The following is a 16847-nucleotide window of genomic DNA, read 5'->3' on the forward strand; positions in this document are numbered from 1 at the left end:
TTTGAGCCAGTTCTGTATACAAATGGCTAGTTCTCCCTGTATTCCGTGAGATCTAATCTTGCTGACCAGTCTACCATGGGGAACCTTGTTGAACGCCTTACTGGAGTCCATTTAGATCACATCTACTGCTCTGCCCTCATCAATCTTCTTTGTTCCTTTTTCAAAAAACTCAATCAAGTTTGTAAGACATGATTTCCCACGCACAAAGCCATGTTGATGATCCCTAATCAGTCCTTTCCTTTCCAAATACATGTATCCTGTCCCTCAGGATCCCTCCAACGACTTGCCCACCACCAACGTCAGGCTCACTGCTCTCTAGTTCCCTGGCTTGTCCTTACCACCTTTCTTAAACAGTGGCACCACGTTAGCCAACCTCCAGTCTTCTGGCACCTCACCTGTGACTATCAATGACACAACTATCTCAACAAGAGGCCCAGCAATCACATCCCTAGCTTCCCACAGACTTCTAGGATACACCTGATCAGGTCCAGAGGATTTATCCACCGTTATGCATTTCAAGACATCCAGCACTTCCTCCTCTGTATTATGGACATTTTTCAAGATGTCACCATCTATTTCCCTACGTTCTATATCTTCCATGCCCTTTTCCTTGCATATGCTTAGGATAAATATTACCTCACAAGGTAGACTACAAGGACATTAATAGTCATAAACCTTAACAAACTGAAAGAGACCATAGCACTGTTGTACACAGAGCTGAGTTTATTTCAAATATCAGGTTATCCAGAAAGTTGATTCTGTACTTGAGCACCCAAAGCAATGTCAGTATTGTTTAATTTTTTTATCCTATTGCTATGTGTCAGAGCCACATTGACATCTGCAACTAAGCTTGAGTCAGCCTGCTAAATGCTTTGCTTTGGATTACTTTGATGGATGTGTTCTGTTGGGTCTGGACCACCACACATGCAGGTGCAACTTCCTCAACCTGAACTGATGGAGCAATTTGGGTCCCTGGCAGAGGAGAGGTGGTGTTTCTGGGGTTTCCTGAGATGATGATCCCTGGATGCATGGCTGTTGTTCCTCCTCCCTGTCCATGTGAAATGGCACCTCTCTCAACCCTCAAGGGCACATGGAGGACAGAATCACCAGATACCAATTGCTCTGCTGTACGTGGCTGTCAATTGTAGCTGCTGTCCATTCCAAGGAAGGCAGACATGTGCTAACATGCTGGAAGCACATCAGCTGATAGACATCAGGCAGAGTCCTCTGCCCTTTCGTCCAGTTTGTACAGGATCTCTGGAACCTCTGGCAGATTTGCCCCTACTCACCTCTGTATCTCTATCAGCTCTTTAATAGCTGATCCAGAGGCTCGTCATCTGTACTGATTTTAGGGACCTATTCTCCAGCTGTCCCCTGAGTGTTTAAGACCTTGGCTGTTCCTTCAGTCTCTTGCTGCAGGCCTGTACTCACAGAATATAGGACCAAACCTACTTGTGACACATTACACACTGAGGTGAATGTCTCTGCACTGATGGGCAGTTGGAAGGCAGATCCTGACAGTGTATCCTCTAAGACCGGCAACTGTTCCTCCCTAGAGGTATGCTGTAAGATGCTGGTAGAGTTGGACCTGCAGACTGGGAATCTTCCTCTTTTGGTTCTGTCTTGGGAGAGGAATCCAGAAGCTGCATGAAAAACATAAAGGATTGTTAGTGTCACAAGTTTCTCCCTTACCCAGTATTTTATTAAAATGTTAGTGTGATTGAGTCATAGAGTTGCACAGCATGCAAAGAGACCCTTCAGTCCAAATCATCCAGGCCAACCAGATATTGTAAATGAATCTAGTCACACTTGGTAGCTTTTGGCCCATATTCCTCTGAACCTTTCCTATTCATATAGCCATCCAGATACCTTTTAAATGTTGTAATTGAACCCACCTCCATCACTTCCTCAGGCAGCTATATACGCATCACCTCTTGCTGAAAATATTGCCCCTTAGGTCCCTTTTAAGTCTTTCCCCACTTAAGCCTGTGCCCTCTTGTTTTGGATTGTCCTACCCTGGGAAAAAAGACCTTAGCTTTTCATCCAATCCATGCCGCTCATGATTTTATAAATGTCTGTAAGGTCATCCCTCAATCTCCGACACTCCAGGAAAAATAACCCCAGTGTGTTCAGCCTCTCCCTATAGCTCAAAGTCTCCAACCTGGTAACATCCTTGTAAATTGTTTCTGAACTTTAACAACTTGAGGTCATTGGAATTTCATTTCACAAAAGATTGTGAAAGCAGAATCACTGAAGATTTTTATGGCAGAACTGATAAATTCTTGATAAGCAAGGAGTAAAGGTTATTACAGATTGTTTGGAAGGTGGAGTAATCAGATCAGCCATGATTTTATTGAATGAGGGGCTGAATGGCCTACTCTGCTTCTACTTTATGTGTACGTATGTGCAGCTGGGTACAGCAGGGTTTTTTCACTAGATGGTTGTAGCTACCCAATCACCCCCTCAGCACAAGCACACTGTTTCTGCTCTCCGCCAGCCCATCAAAAGGGTCGTGGGCCTCCTGTTAGGCATTCCCCCATTTTCTCACATTCTTTTCCTGCAGAAGGAGAGAAACATTAAAAGACATTAGAAAGGGTACATGAGTAATTTGGCTATGTTGATAGATACAGTTAGAGATGTCAATCTTACAGAGCAGTGATCGGCTGGGTGTGTTATTAATAAGAAGAATGTTGTTTGGGACAAGTTGGAAATTAATTGGAACTGGTTGAAAAGTGGTTTGGTCTTGTCAGAAAGCTAGACTTGATGCAAAGCAACAAAGTATTGTGTGCACGTAAGGTGCCTGTGAGATGTTCATCTTAAATCCATTCTTTGTGGCTGTGACCTTAATCCATTCAAACATTTGGTGAAAAGTTATCAGACATGTCCGTTCTCCTCATTGTGAACTGTCAGTAAGCTAGTAGTATTGCAGCTTCTTTTATATTTTAAATGTGAACCCTGACAGATTTGTATGAGCCAGTTGCATCATGGTGCAGGTAATGTTCATTGGTAGCTGCAATAAAGTGTCAGACTGCATTTGGGGTATATGATGGAGATACCTGGCATCCAGTCTTGTATGTTGCAGTCTTGAGCAGTGACAAAAAGATTCTCCCCTCCCCCAGTTTGAAAGATTTGAAAATCTTTCACTGCTGTAAAAATATTGTTAAAAACATAAAATTATTTGAAGCTGGAGACCGACTGTGACCTTGGAGTGATTTTGTAAGTCACATTGCTAATTAAAAGGTTGACTGTGGCTCTCTGTTACCAAGATGCCTAACCTGGTGTGGCACTTTGTTTTTTGCATCTTCATGTGATTCTTGACTCTAAGGTTGAGTGTTCACACATGAGTGTTACCCTGGAGACTGAAATAAATATAAGATATTGATCAGAAAAGGATTTTGTTAGGTGTGGATGTGTTTAAACAAAGAAAGCACAGACTTAATTAATTATCTTCTACAGTATTTGTAGAGTGCAAGGAGATCATTTTGCTATATGTGATTTGTGGATCCAGTAGACGTTCAGTTCCACGGGGGGTCGGTGTGGACTTGTTGGGCCGAAGGGCCTGTTTCTACACTGTAGGCAATCTAATCTAAACAAAATCTTTCTGTATTTTAGGTGAATTGGCCACTGTTCTTCAGGAGGCCAGTGTGAAAATAATTCCCCTCAATATTTGTAACAAGTTATACAAGAACTCAGTGACAACTAGAATGCTGTGTGCAGGCTACCTTCATGGTGGAGTTGATGCATGCCAGGTAAGTGGCTGTGCATTTCAGAACAGGTAGTTAATTGACAGTTGCAGAACACTTAAAATACAGAACCAGCTGCTTTGACTTTCACTAAAATATACTGCAGTGTAACTCAAGGTTTATCTTTATTGTTTTAATGAATGTTGATCTTAAGATGTAGTAAGTTAGAAACAAGCTTTTTCATTAAATTTTTATTTAATTCAATTTTTATATATAATTTTATATCACCCACTTATAGGAAAAGAATTTTCAAACCATTGTAATTTAATGGGTATTTTCCACAATCATAGCTGCAAAATTAGGCTGTGTACGGTTCTGATTTCAACTACAAAATAAAGACAAATCATAAGACCTGCATTAGTCATTCAAGTCCAATCACATTTGGTATAGACAAGTGTGATGATCATTCTTACAGAATAATATCTCAATTAGAGTAATTAATAAATTGTCAGTTAATCTGTCTCTTCTCTTTGTTGGTTAAATGTGGAATAAGATCTGACACAAGAAATTTTCTGCTGTACCAACTCGCCCCACACCAAGATTCCAAACTATTGTTCCTTCCATATAAAAGCTTTAAGTTGGCGTCCAAGCCACTGTAAGATATGTTTAAGAACATAAAAACATAGCAAATAGGAGCAGGAGTAGGCCATCTGGCCCGTTGAGCCTGCTCACTGTGCTGATCTTTTTTGTGGACTCAGCTCCACTTACACGCCCACTCACCACGAGTAATTCCTGTACTGTTCAAAAATCTATCTTTGCCTTGAAAACATTCAACGAGGTAGCCTAACTGCTTCATTGTGCTGGCCATTCCACACATTCACAACTCTTTTGGGTGAAGAAGTTCCTCCTCAACTCAGCCCTAAATCTGCTTATTTTGAGGCTTATGCCCTCCTCGTTTTAGTTTAACCCACAAGTGGAAACAAACTCCCTGCTTCTGTATTACCTAGTCCCTTCATAATTTTATACGTTTCTGTAAGATACCCCCCTCATTTTTCTAAATTCCAATGAGAATAGGCCAGTCTACTCAATCTCTTCTCATAAACTAACCCTCTCAACTGTGGATTCAGCCTAATATAACTCCTCAGCACCCCCTCAGTGCGAGTAGATCTTTTCTCAAGTAAAGAGACCAAACCTGTACACAGTACTCAAGGTGTGGCCTCACCAGCACACTGTATAGCTGCAGTATAACCTCCCTATGTTTAAACTCAATCCCACCAGCAATGAAGGACAATATTCCATTTGCCTTCTAAATAACCTGCTGCACCTGTAAACCAACATCTTGTGATTCATGCACAAGGACACCCAAGTCCCTCTGCACAGCAGTTTATAGAATTGAGAAAAAAACACTCATAAAATTCTTCTCATAAAAGCATACTTGTTGCCTGGGTATATTTATCTCTGGTGGCTTTCGAAAATCTGGTTCACAGTACCTGAAGAAATGGAATGGCATGAAAGAGATATTACGATAGTAATGTTTGTTATTTTTGACCCAAAGTAAATTTCTGTTATGTTGCTGACCTAATAACTGATGCCATCTGCCAGGGTTAATCTGTTACCATTTATTTCATACACTTAAGTGTTTGGAATATGTTGTGGTTCTGTTCGCTGAGCTGGGAATTTGTGTTGCAGACATTTCGTCCCCTATCTAGGTGACATCCCCAGTGCTTGGGAGCCTCCTGTGAAGCGCTTCTGTGATTTTTCCTCCGGCATTTATAGTGGTTTGAATCTGCCGCTTCCGGTTGTCAGTTCCAGCTGTCCGTTGCAGTGGTCGGTATATTGGGTCCAGGTCGATGTGCTTATTGATTGAATCTGTGGATGAGTGCCATGCCTCTAGGAATTCCCTGGCTGTTCTCTGTTTGGCTTGTCCTATAATAGTAGTGTTGTCCCAGTCAAATTCATGTTTCTTGTCATCTGCGTGTGTGGCTACTAAGGATAGCTGGTCGTGTCGTTTCGTGGCTAGTTGGTGTTCATGGATGCAGATCGTTAGCTGTCTTCCTGTTTGTCCTATGTAGTGTTTTGTATCCAAAGGACTAGCCACACTACCATAGATCAAGAGCATTTCCAAACTGACAGCCAGACTACTGCGACCACTAGGACTCATAACAGCACACAAACCAACAGCCACTCTCAGACGACAGCTCACCAAAACGAAGGACCCGATACCCAGCATGAGGAAAACCAATGTAGTGTACAAAATCCCATGCAAGGACTGCACAAAACACTACATAGGACAAACAGGAAGACAGCTAATGATCTGCATCCATGAACACCAACTAGCCACGAAACGACACGACCAGCTATCCTTAGTAGCCACACACGCAGATGACAAGAAACATGAATTTGACTGGGACAACACTACCATTATAGGACAAGCCAAACAGAGAACAGCCAGGGAATTCCTAGAGGCATGGCATTCATCCACAGATTCAATCAATAAGCACATCGACCTGGACCCCATATACCAACCACTGCAACGGACAGCTGGAACTGACAACCAGAAGTGGCAGATACAAATCACTATAAATGCTGGAGGAAACATCACAGAAGCGCTTCACAGGAGGCTCCAAAGCACTGAGGATGTCACCTAGACAGGGGATGAAATGTCTGCAACACAAATTCTCAGCTCGGCGAACAGAACCACAACAACGAGCACCCGAGCTACAAATCTTCTCACAAAGTTTAGAATATTTACCACATGATACTGTCCTTAGTGCGTAATGGAATATCATAAAACTAATCATTAATGTATGTACCTAGTCTGATATCTTTTGTATCTCAAATATAATACAAAAATAGTCCACTTAGTACGCCTTTCCAGTCCATCATGTTTTCGCCCCAAGAATTGATCATTTCACACTTTGAAAAAGGTACAAAAGAAACAAGAATCATTTCAGTTGAAATCTGATACTGAAGATTGGTAACAGTTCGGTGTATTTACTTGCTCATGTAAAAACATAAAGTTATTTGATACTCGAGACAGACTGTTGGTGAGCTTTGAGCAGGTTTACAAATCATACTAAGAATTGAAGAAAAAGTTTGAGAGTTGTGACTCTGTCATCAAAGTCCCTGCCCTGGTATGACCTTTATCCTAGCCACATCACATTCAAGGGATATACAATTGAATGTTCATAGTCATTTGTCTCCAAATTTGTCTGGGCTACGAAAAGTCCATTTCTTTATGAAAGCTGTTCACGATTTCTAAATGATTCTCGATAACCCTGGCTTGCTTTTCCAGTTCCTGCCTTCCATCATCCAGCCAGGTGAAGATACCCTCACCAAGTTAAATTCCTATCTATCCAATCATAGCCAATCCTAACCAATAAAAGAATCATCCGCAATGGCTTTTTTTCTAGCTCCCACACAGCTGCATCTGCAGTCCCTCAAGGATCCAACATTGGCCTCTTATTTTCATTCAGATCCTACCCATTTGTAACATCGTCCAATAACAACTCGTTGTCACCTTCTCAGGAACAATCAGGAATGAGCAACAAATGTTAGGTATGCAATTGATGCTCACATCCTCGCCCAGTTATAGGAAGGATATTATTAAGCTGGTGAGGGTTCAGAAGAGCTTTAGCAGGATGTTGCCGGATATGGAAGCCTTGAATTATAAAGAAAGGCTGGATAGTCTGAGACTTCTTTCACTGGAACTTAGGAGGTTGAGAGGCGACCTGATAGAAGTTTATATGATAACAAGGGGTATAGATAGAGTTAATGGTAGTTGTCTTTTCCATAGAATGGGGGATTTCAAAACTAGGGGGTATATTTTTAAAGTGAGAGGAGAGAGAATTAAAAAGGATATTAGAGGCAAATGTTTTTCACAGAAGGTGGTTCATGTGAGGAATGAACTTCCTGAGCAAGTGGTGGATGTGAGTACCATTATAACATTTAAAAAGATATTTGGATAAGTATGTGAATAGAAAGGTTTGGAGGGATATGGGTCAGGAGCAGGCAGGTGAGACTAGTTTGTTTGGGATTATGTTTGGCATGGACTAGTTGGATCGAAGGGTCTGTTTCCATGCTGTGTGACTCTATGAATGTCACAAAAAGTTGTATTTACATAATGCCTTTAATTCAATAAAATGTACTCAGATGCTTTATAGAAGTCTTAGAAAGCAAAATTTGACATTGCCTACCTCTGGTCTTATTAGGGAAAATCACATAAAACTTGATTATAAGGAGTGTTTTAAAAAAGGAATGATATGGAGGAGACAGTGTAAGACTGGGGTGGACAGTATATACTCCAAATAAACCTGTTGGACTATAACCTGGTGTTGTGTGATTTTTAACTTTAAAATAGGAAAGAGAAATAGAAATGTGAAGGGCTTAGGAAGACAATTCTAGTGGTTAACCAGCTGAAGGTATATCCGCCAATGTTTCCGAAATAAAATCATGGATACTGCAAGAGGCTTTCATTAAGGTCCCACATAAGAGATTAGCATGTAAAATCAAAGCACATGAGATTGGGATAGTGTGCTGGCATAGATAGAGTACTAGTTGACAGAAAAGAGACAAACAAAATAAATGGGCATTTTTCCAAATGGCAGCCAATGAGTATTAGGATACTGCAGGGATGAGTGCTTGGATTTGCAATAGCTTAGTTATGAATAAAGATAGGATAGGCCCACAGGTTAAGGTGCTAAACTGGAGCAGGGCCAATTTAGGGCCTATTAGACATATGCTGTACATCTCTATGACTCTATCTAGCAGAGGTTGACAGGGTGAGTCTGTTTGAAGGAAAGGGAACCACTAGCAGATAGCAGGCTTTTAAAAGTGTGATATCAAGTGTCCAGGGACAGTATGTCCCTGTCAGGATGAATGGAAAAGCTAGCAGGTTTAGGGATCCCTGGCTGATGAAGGATATTGAAGCTCTGGCTATGAAAAAACTGACATACATTCAATTTAAGCTTTTGGGCTCAAGTGAATCCATTGATGACTACAGTCACTGGGACTGGGGGCATTCTAGCGAAGTTTGCCAATGATACAAAGTTAGGTGGACAGGCAGGTAGTACTGAGGAAGTGGGGAGGCTGCAGAAGTATCTAGACAGTTTGGGAGAGTGGTCTAGGAAATGGCTGATGGAATTCAATGTGAGCAAATGCGAGGTCTTGCACTTTGGAAAAAAGAATACAAGCAAAATTCATAAAGCCAAAGTACAAAGGGATCTGGGAGTGCTAGTCGAGGATTCTCTAAAGGTAAACATGCAGGTTGAGTCCGTGATTAAGAAAGCGAATGCAATGTTGTCATTTATCTCAAGAGGGTTGGAATATAAAAGCACCGTTGTGCTACTGAGACTTTATAAAGCTCTGGTTAGGCCCCATTTGGAGTACTGTGTCCAGTTTTGGTCCCCACACCTCAGGAAGGACATATTGGCACTGGGGTGTGTCCAGCGGAGATTCACACGGATGATCCCTGGAATGGTCGGTCTAACATACGAGGAAGGGCTGAGAATCCTGGGATTGTATTCATTGGAGTTTAGAAGATTAAGGGGAGATCTAATAGAAACTTACAAGATAATACATGGCTTGGAAAGGGTAGACGCTAGGAAATTGTTTCTGTTAGGTGAGGAGACTAGGACCCGTGGACACAGCCTTAGAATTAGAGGGGGTAAATTCAGAACAGAAATGTGGAGACATTTCTTCAGCCAGAGAGTGGTGGGCCTGTGGAATTCATTGCTGCGGAGTGTAGTGGAGGCTGGGACGCTAAATGTCTTCAAGACAGAGATTGATAAATTCTTGATGTCACAAGGAATTAAGGGCTACGGGGAGAATGCGGATAAGTGGAGTTGAAATGCCCATCAGCCATGATAGAATGGCGGAGTGGACTCGATGGGCCGAATGGTCTTATTTTCACTCCTATGTCTTATGGTCTTATGGTAACTTATATAACTGATCAAGAATAGGTCTCCTTAAAGATCAACCACAGGAGATGGGGGAGATTTTTAATGAATATTTCTCCTCAGTGTTTATTGAGGAGAGAATCATGGATGCTAAGGAAATCAGGGAAACAAGTGGGGATGTTTTGGACTGTATCCATGTTACTAGAGAGGAGGTGTTTGCAGCCTTAAAAAGCATTAAAGTGGATAATGCCCTGGGCCTGATCAAGTCCATCCTCGCACACAGTGGGAGGCTAGGCAAGCAATTTCAGCGGCCCTTGAAGAGAGTTTTGCTTAATCTTTAGCCACTGGTGAAATTTCAGAAGACTGGAGTGTAGCTAATGTTGTTCCATTGTTTAAGAAAGGTAACAAAGACAAGCCAGGGAACTACAGGTCAGTGAGCCTGACATCAGTGGTAGGCAAGTTGTTGGAAAGGATACTGTGTGACAGGATAAATATGATATTGTCCACTTTGGTAGCACAAACAGGAAGGTAGATTAATATCAGAATGAGGGTAGATTGGGAAAGTGGGGAGGTGCAGTAAGACTTGGGTGTACTTGTACACCAGTTACTGAAAGTAAGCATGCAGGTGGCGAAGAAGGTATGTTGGTCTTCATAGCCAAAGGATTTCAGCACAGGAACAAGGACGTCTTGCTGCAATTGTACAAGGGCTTGGTGAGATCACACCTGCAATATTGTATGCAATTTTGGTTTCTTTGAAAAAGGATGTTTTACAAATGGTTGGAGTACAATAAAGACTGATTTCTGGAATGATAGGAATTACCTTTGAAGGGAGACTGGATTGGTTAGGACTATGTTTACTGGAGTAAGCTATTTAGCACTCCAATGAGGAGAAATTTCTTCATCCATAGAATGGTGACCCTGTGGAATTCTCTACTAAGGAAAGCAAATGAGGCCAAAATGCTGAATGTTTTCAAGAAGGAGTTAGATATGGTTCTTAGGCCTTAAGGGACCAAAAGGTGTGGAAAGGGCGAAGAGGGGACTGAGTTAGATGAGCAGCCATAATTGTATTGAATATGGAGTAGCTTTGCAGGAAGAGCTAAACAGCATAGTCCTGCTCCTATTTTCTCTATAAATATTCCATAAGCTTTTGGTTGGAGAGGAGCACAGAGATAGAGATGATCAAGGCCATTGTGAAATTTGAAAACAAGGAAGAGAACTTTAAAAGTGAGTCTTCCTTACTGTGACCCAATGGATGATAAATGAAATTTGGCATAAGTAAGGAAACAGGCAGAATGCAAAATATTCAAAATTGCGATCGTCAACAAATAGAGAGTAGTGTGTAGTAAGCAGTTCTTTATCAGATTGGAAGGGTATATGCAGAGATGGTGATGCCAGTGTGTTTGTATTAGGGCCAAATCTCATTTTGGTATTGAAGGCAATGTTTCTTTGTAGGTGACACAAACTTGGAAATGTAATGAATCTGAGAAGGGTCATAACAAATCTCAGGGGGCAGAGACAGAATGGGCATACATATTACAGATAAAATTTAATATAATGATCAAGTGTAGTTTGCAATTAAATAATGCAGTTGTAAAATGGCTGCAGCAATGGGAGATGAGGTTCACATACATAATAGGTTTTAGGCTTTTTTTAAAACAAAAAACCCTTGACAATCCTGGGCTGTCTAAAGAGAAATACAGGGCTGACTCTTGCCAGAAATCAGCTAAGTGTCATTTTTTGCAACTATCAAGAAGCATGTGTGTTTTCTTGTGTACCCAAGCACTATGGTGTCCTGCTTGTCCAATTCCTCCCACTCAGCACAGATGGAAGTATTAGCCACTGCCCCACACCTCTTGGCTTTCCTGGTGCTAGGTCCATCATTAAAGCCCAGCCAAATATCCAGTCGAATGCAGGAAGTATGTAGCTGCCCTAATGGTTCATTTTATTTGCCTCAGATGGAGATAGGGTACCTGGAACCCTGCTCTGTCGACAGGCATCTGGATGTTCTGCTGGATGGCAGGTGCACGAAGTCATTGGCCATGAGGTCTGTCCTGACACATTGGTGACTGTTGGAGATAAGATAAGCAAGCAATAAGCTGGAGTGGTCAGGTCACTGCTCTGACTTGCAAGTTGGGAATTTAGCTAGTCTACTTTTCATCCAGTGGGTGGAAGATTGCAAATCAATCAAGTGAGATGATGTAATATTGAGAAGTTAATATTTGCAAATAGGCTTCTTACTAATCACTAGCAAGACTGTCATCTCTCCATTCAACATTTGGCTGGAAAATGGAACTATTTGCTCTCATGGCAGGATCCACTCACTAATGCCCATGTCATTCAGGGGCTGGGAAAATTCTCCTCATAAATTGTAAAAGTAAAGAAGTTATTCTGAGTTGTTCGAAAATCACTATGTAGGTTTCAGCTGGAGTCCTGTGCCAGTTTTGGGAATCACAGTTTTTGGAAAGATATGAAAACTATGTAGAGGAAATTTACTGAAAACCTAGAATGCAAATCTAAACACAGTTTAGTAGGCAACGTCAAAAAATTGAAAATAAGTTAAACATAAAACTTTAGAAGATAAAGGAGTAATTGTGCAATGTGTTCTGGCAGTGAGGATTACCTGCCTGATTTCAGTACTCGGATGTACAAATCTTCCATTATTATGACCTGGCATATCATTTGACATATTGTGAGAAATGCCTGTTCTTCAAAAATGGTTTTGTTTACTTTCTATTGAAGGGAGATTCTGGAGGTCCACTGGTTTGTCTGGGGAAAAGAAGGAAGTGGTTTCTCGCAGGAATAGTCAGCTGGGGAGAAGGATGTGCTCGACGTAATCGTCCTGGCGTTTATACTCGGGTTTCTAGATTTTCTGACTGGATCAAGCAACAAATCAATTAGATCGTCGGTCCATTCTGTGAAGATGCTCACTATTTTTCTTAATTGGAGTATTTTAATATTTCAGTATTTTTACTTATAGCTCAAGGGGGAGCCTGAATGATGGAAAGTAATAGGGCCATTGATGCAACATATTACCATTTTCGAGATTCAGTGGCCTGTAAAGACAATGGAAGAACAAATATCAGCCTTTGCTAAAAAAAACACTTGGTACAATGGTTAATATCTCATGACTGATCCTTGTCAAGAAGATAAATTCATACATGGACATGAGTAATGCTAATAATTGGCATTCTTACAAGAATAGTACCTTTGTTATTCATTTACTTAAGAGAAAACGTTCCTGTATAATAATTATGTATATTTTATAAAGATTTTCAAATCCAATATTTCAGATGTGTCTAAAAGAATAGATATATTATTTTAAAAAAGACAATGTGTAAAACCATCTACACTAGGTTTATGCATAAACTTTCCTGTTTAATAATTAGTTATCATAATGACTATATTGTGAATTTGGTAATCATAACAAGTATCACATTTATTATTGTGAACCAGTATGTCATTGATATTGGATAAAATATTTCAGTCAAATCTTTATATAAAGGTTAAAATTACTTTCAGACCATTCAGCTATTTTGTTTGTTTTAACTTAAAAATGAACACAGTTTTAAACAAACCCTATTTTACATTTTTTTCTGTATCACAGGACCAATAACCCATTCAGTAGTTGGACAAAATTATGTTTTGGAGTTCAATTGTGGAAATGAAAACATGAAGGAGATGATGTCTCTCTCCTCCTTCAAAATGCTCACATTTTTATCTTTGTTTACTAACTTCTTTCTTTATTTTTGGTGCCTCCCACCCTACTAGATTCTCCCATAAAATCAGTGAGTTTTGAGAAGATTTGTAGCTCAGGTTGAGGTTCTGGATGTGGGTTTGCTCACTGAGCTGGAAGGTTTATATTCAGACGTTTCATCATCATACTAGATAACATCATTAGTGAGCCTCCGGATGAAGCACTGGTGGTGTGGCCCACTTTCTGTTTATATACACATAAATATAATATGCTGAAAATGTGTTGCTGGAAAGGCGCAGCAGGTCAGGCAGCATCCAAGGAGCAGGAGAATTGACGTTTCGGACATGAGCCCTCCAAGGAGCAGGAGAATTGACATTTCGGGCATGCCTAGTTGCAAAATGTTTGATATCTAAATGTACCCAAATGTCACCTGATTGTTGCAATCTTTAAATTGCCAGAATTTCCTGAATTGTGTTTATGTTGGAATGTATACCAATTTTTACACTGGTCTTGCTTAACAGATCTTAGGAAACTTGGGCATTGTGAAACTCAAGTACTGGTATAATATTGGCATAAATGAAGTACAACCAAGAGGGTAGTAGTTCGTTGAAAACTGTCTTTTGCAATGGTGTTGCACTCTCTGAATTTCTTGTTGCTGCTGCTCTTCCTCTTCCATTATTTTGTAGAATACACCTAAAAGAATACATCTTAAGGAAAGCCATTCCATAACATTTATTCCTGCATGTATGGGGATATAGGGATCCAAAGAAAAATCAGGTACAGTGGGACCTAACCAAGCAATTTGGTTAAGTCAAGTGCAAAGCAAAGTGAGCCTGGTTTTACACATAATGAAGAAATTGCTAGCAAATTCCAAACATGCTAGCTGGGCTGATATCAGTGGCTACAGGACAATCAAATTCTAAACCAATTGAGATGAACCTATATAAGTGTGTTAGTTGCTTTAATCTAGTAAACGAGAGATGCAATGTAAATAACCAGCTGAAAGTTTCATCAGATACGTCTTAGTTGTAGAAACGATTGAGGAAACGTACCTACAGCATAAAAAGGTGTTAAGTTAATTGTGCAAATTTGCCAGAGAAAATTCATGCACCTACATCTTAGCTTCATCAAAACATTTCAGTAATTCCAGGCCAAAGGTTTGCAGCAAATCCAATTCCATTGCTCATTAGATACAAGTGACAATCTGTACACAACCTTTGTGAACTGTCTGTCATTTCTACTGCATCCATATGCAAAGGATTTTAGACTGAGTCCCTCTAATCAGCTTGATCCAACAGATGTACATAAAGCCAGCAAGCCCTGAGCCTCGTAATTCTGGAATGATGCCATTTAGAGCTCCCTAAATGCAGAGTAGAGCTTTCTGAATGTGACCAATATTTATTTTGGGGTACTAACTTACCTTTCAGCCATCTTTCTGTTGATGTTCCTCTCAAACGTAGCCTGCTATATGCTTTTCAAAGATACATACCCTAAAAAGGAACAGGAGATTTGTTAGCAACTTATGGAGAAAATGTGAAATGGATGTGCTGTAATATATTAAAGTGTTGTATACATATTCTACTCAGTTGAAAGGGCACATTAGATTTAGTGAGAATATCTATGTGTTTTTCTCAATAAAATAATACTTTATTTATTTCTAATATCTTTGTAGTTTTAAATATATTTCCAGTGTTAACCCTTTCCCTCTCCAGTTCATAGAAACACAGTTTATGTTGAGTAGATCCTTGAGGATACTGATTGCTTAACTTTGAGTGCATTTGTCCTTCATGTAAATGTGACATGTATTTCCACTCTAAAGTATGTATTTCAAATAAATATAAGTTGTGTGACTTTAATGTAATTTAAAGCAAGTTCGCAAAACATGATTCAACACTCTGACATTTGTTGATTTCTTCTCCTTTTGATGTGTGCTATCTATAGCAGGGCAACATGTCTGCATAACTATATTGCGCAATGTAATAAAAATAGGGTTTATAACTAATGTTTTATTTATCCATTGTTAAAATGTTACAAAATTAAAATACATTAATACTATTTAACTTTCAAGGTTTTTTGATTCAGGATCCATTCCTTTAGATTGGAAAATCTATGTTACTACTTAAGAAAGGTGAGCGAAGGAAACCAGGGATTTATTGATTAGTTAGTCTGACATGTTTTGCAAATTTGTAACATCTATATTTGAGGATACAGTGATTAAATATCTTTTAAATTTTAAGTTGATCAGAGAGAACCATCATAAATTTGTAAACTATAGATATACCTAATAAATGTGTTTGAAATTTTTGAATCAGTGACTAAATTAGTGAACAGGGAAAAGACTTTCAGAAGGCATTTGATATTGTGCCTCATAAGAGTTTTCGTCAGTTGAAATTCAAGCTTATGGAATTGAAGGAAAGTGATTGACCTGGTTAGGAAATTGGCTAAGGGACTAATGGAAAATGGGCAACTGCTTTTGACTCCTCACTGTCTTCCTCCTGCTCACCACTCTGCTCCTTTGCTGTCGACCATGAACAATGGATTCCTGGTGAGTAGGAGGGAAGAGTGAATGGTAAGGAGCAGGTTAGCTCGAGAGATAGTGGGAAGGGCAACCAAGGATTTATATTGGGACTGTGAACAAAGCAGAGGATGAAGCAGCAAATAAAGAGGCGAAGATGTGAATGGGGGTGGTGAGCACGGCAGTAAAGTGGATGATAAGTAAGCATTCATGTTCATAATATTGTGTGTACACATCTATGGACAGAGTGGGATGCTGACTTGCAGATGCATAATAATGACATCAGCAGCAATAACCTCCTGTACAATGTGATAGTTGGCAGTGCTAAAATTACAATTCCCCTTCAAGTTGTTTTTAGTTTCCAGAATAAGACATGAACAATGAATTTGCCATGATATGGCAAGTTTATTTTTTTCATAAATTTGCAATCTAATTTGCTTATAACCTAGGAGTTTGAGATTTTTGTTACTGACTTAAGATTTCATTGGTGTTCCATGTTTCAAAGAGTTGGGAACTTTGGTGAAAAAGTCTAATTAAAAGGGCACTGATCACTTTAGTGAGCTCTGTTGAACTGTAAACAGCTACACCGTAGGAAAGATGTAATCATTTGAATTTGGCAGCTTTATTTTCAGAAATATCTATTCCCCACTGCATCTTCAATTTATAAGATATACAGGAGTCCGTATTGGTTTACTAGAATCCCAGGTGGATCTGTGTAAGGGTTGAATGTCTAATTCCCCAGCAGCATCTGTGTGCACACGCCATCATTTTGGGGCTCAGCAATAATTTGGCTGAATTTCTAATTGTGGCTTATCTAGGATTGGGAAGTTGGAAACAGTGTGTGCTGGGGAAAAGCAAAGTAATCGCTTTTGGGCCAGCATCATAAAATCACTTTAAGGATACTCAGCACTGTCATGGGGTTTGACCTCATAACTTTCCAACTGGCACTGTGTAGGTACCTAAGGAATGAACAACCAGAACACAGAATGCAGCACGAGACCCCTCCAGCTCAGGCCACAGGGAGGAAGGACTGGCTTTGCAGTTGTGTTCGGTTAGTC

The 16847-nt window shown here is 40.0% G+C and overlaps 1 protein-coding gene across 2 annotated transcripts in view; it reads left to right on the top strand.

Annotated features, from left to right (window-relative positions):
- Positions 1–12812, top strand: part of LOC140486345 (suppressor of tumorigenicity 14 protein homolog) — a 77387-nt gene extending 64575 nt beyond the window's left edge. For both annotated transcript variants that reach the window (XM_072585349.1, XM_072585350.1), the window contains 2 exons: positions 3613–3749; positions 12320–12812. In XM_072585349.1, coding sequence (XP_072441450.1) covers positions 3613–3749; positions 12320–12478 — 296 coding nt within the window. In that variant the 3' untranslated portion in view covers positions 12479–12812. The remainder of the gene's footprint in view (positions 1–3612; positions 3750–12319) is intronic.
- Positions 12813–16847: the final 4035 nt, after the last annotated feature.

This window comes from Chiloscyllium punctatum, chromosome 15 (assembly GCF_047496795.1).
Source record: "Chiloscyllium punctatum isolate Juve2018m chromosome 15, sChiPun1.3, whole genome shotgun sequence".
NCBI lineage: Eukaryota > Metazoa > Chordata > Chondrichthyes > Orectolobiformes > Hemiscylliidae > Chiloscyllium > Chiloscyllium punctatum.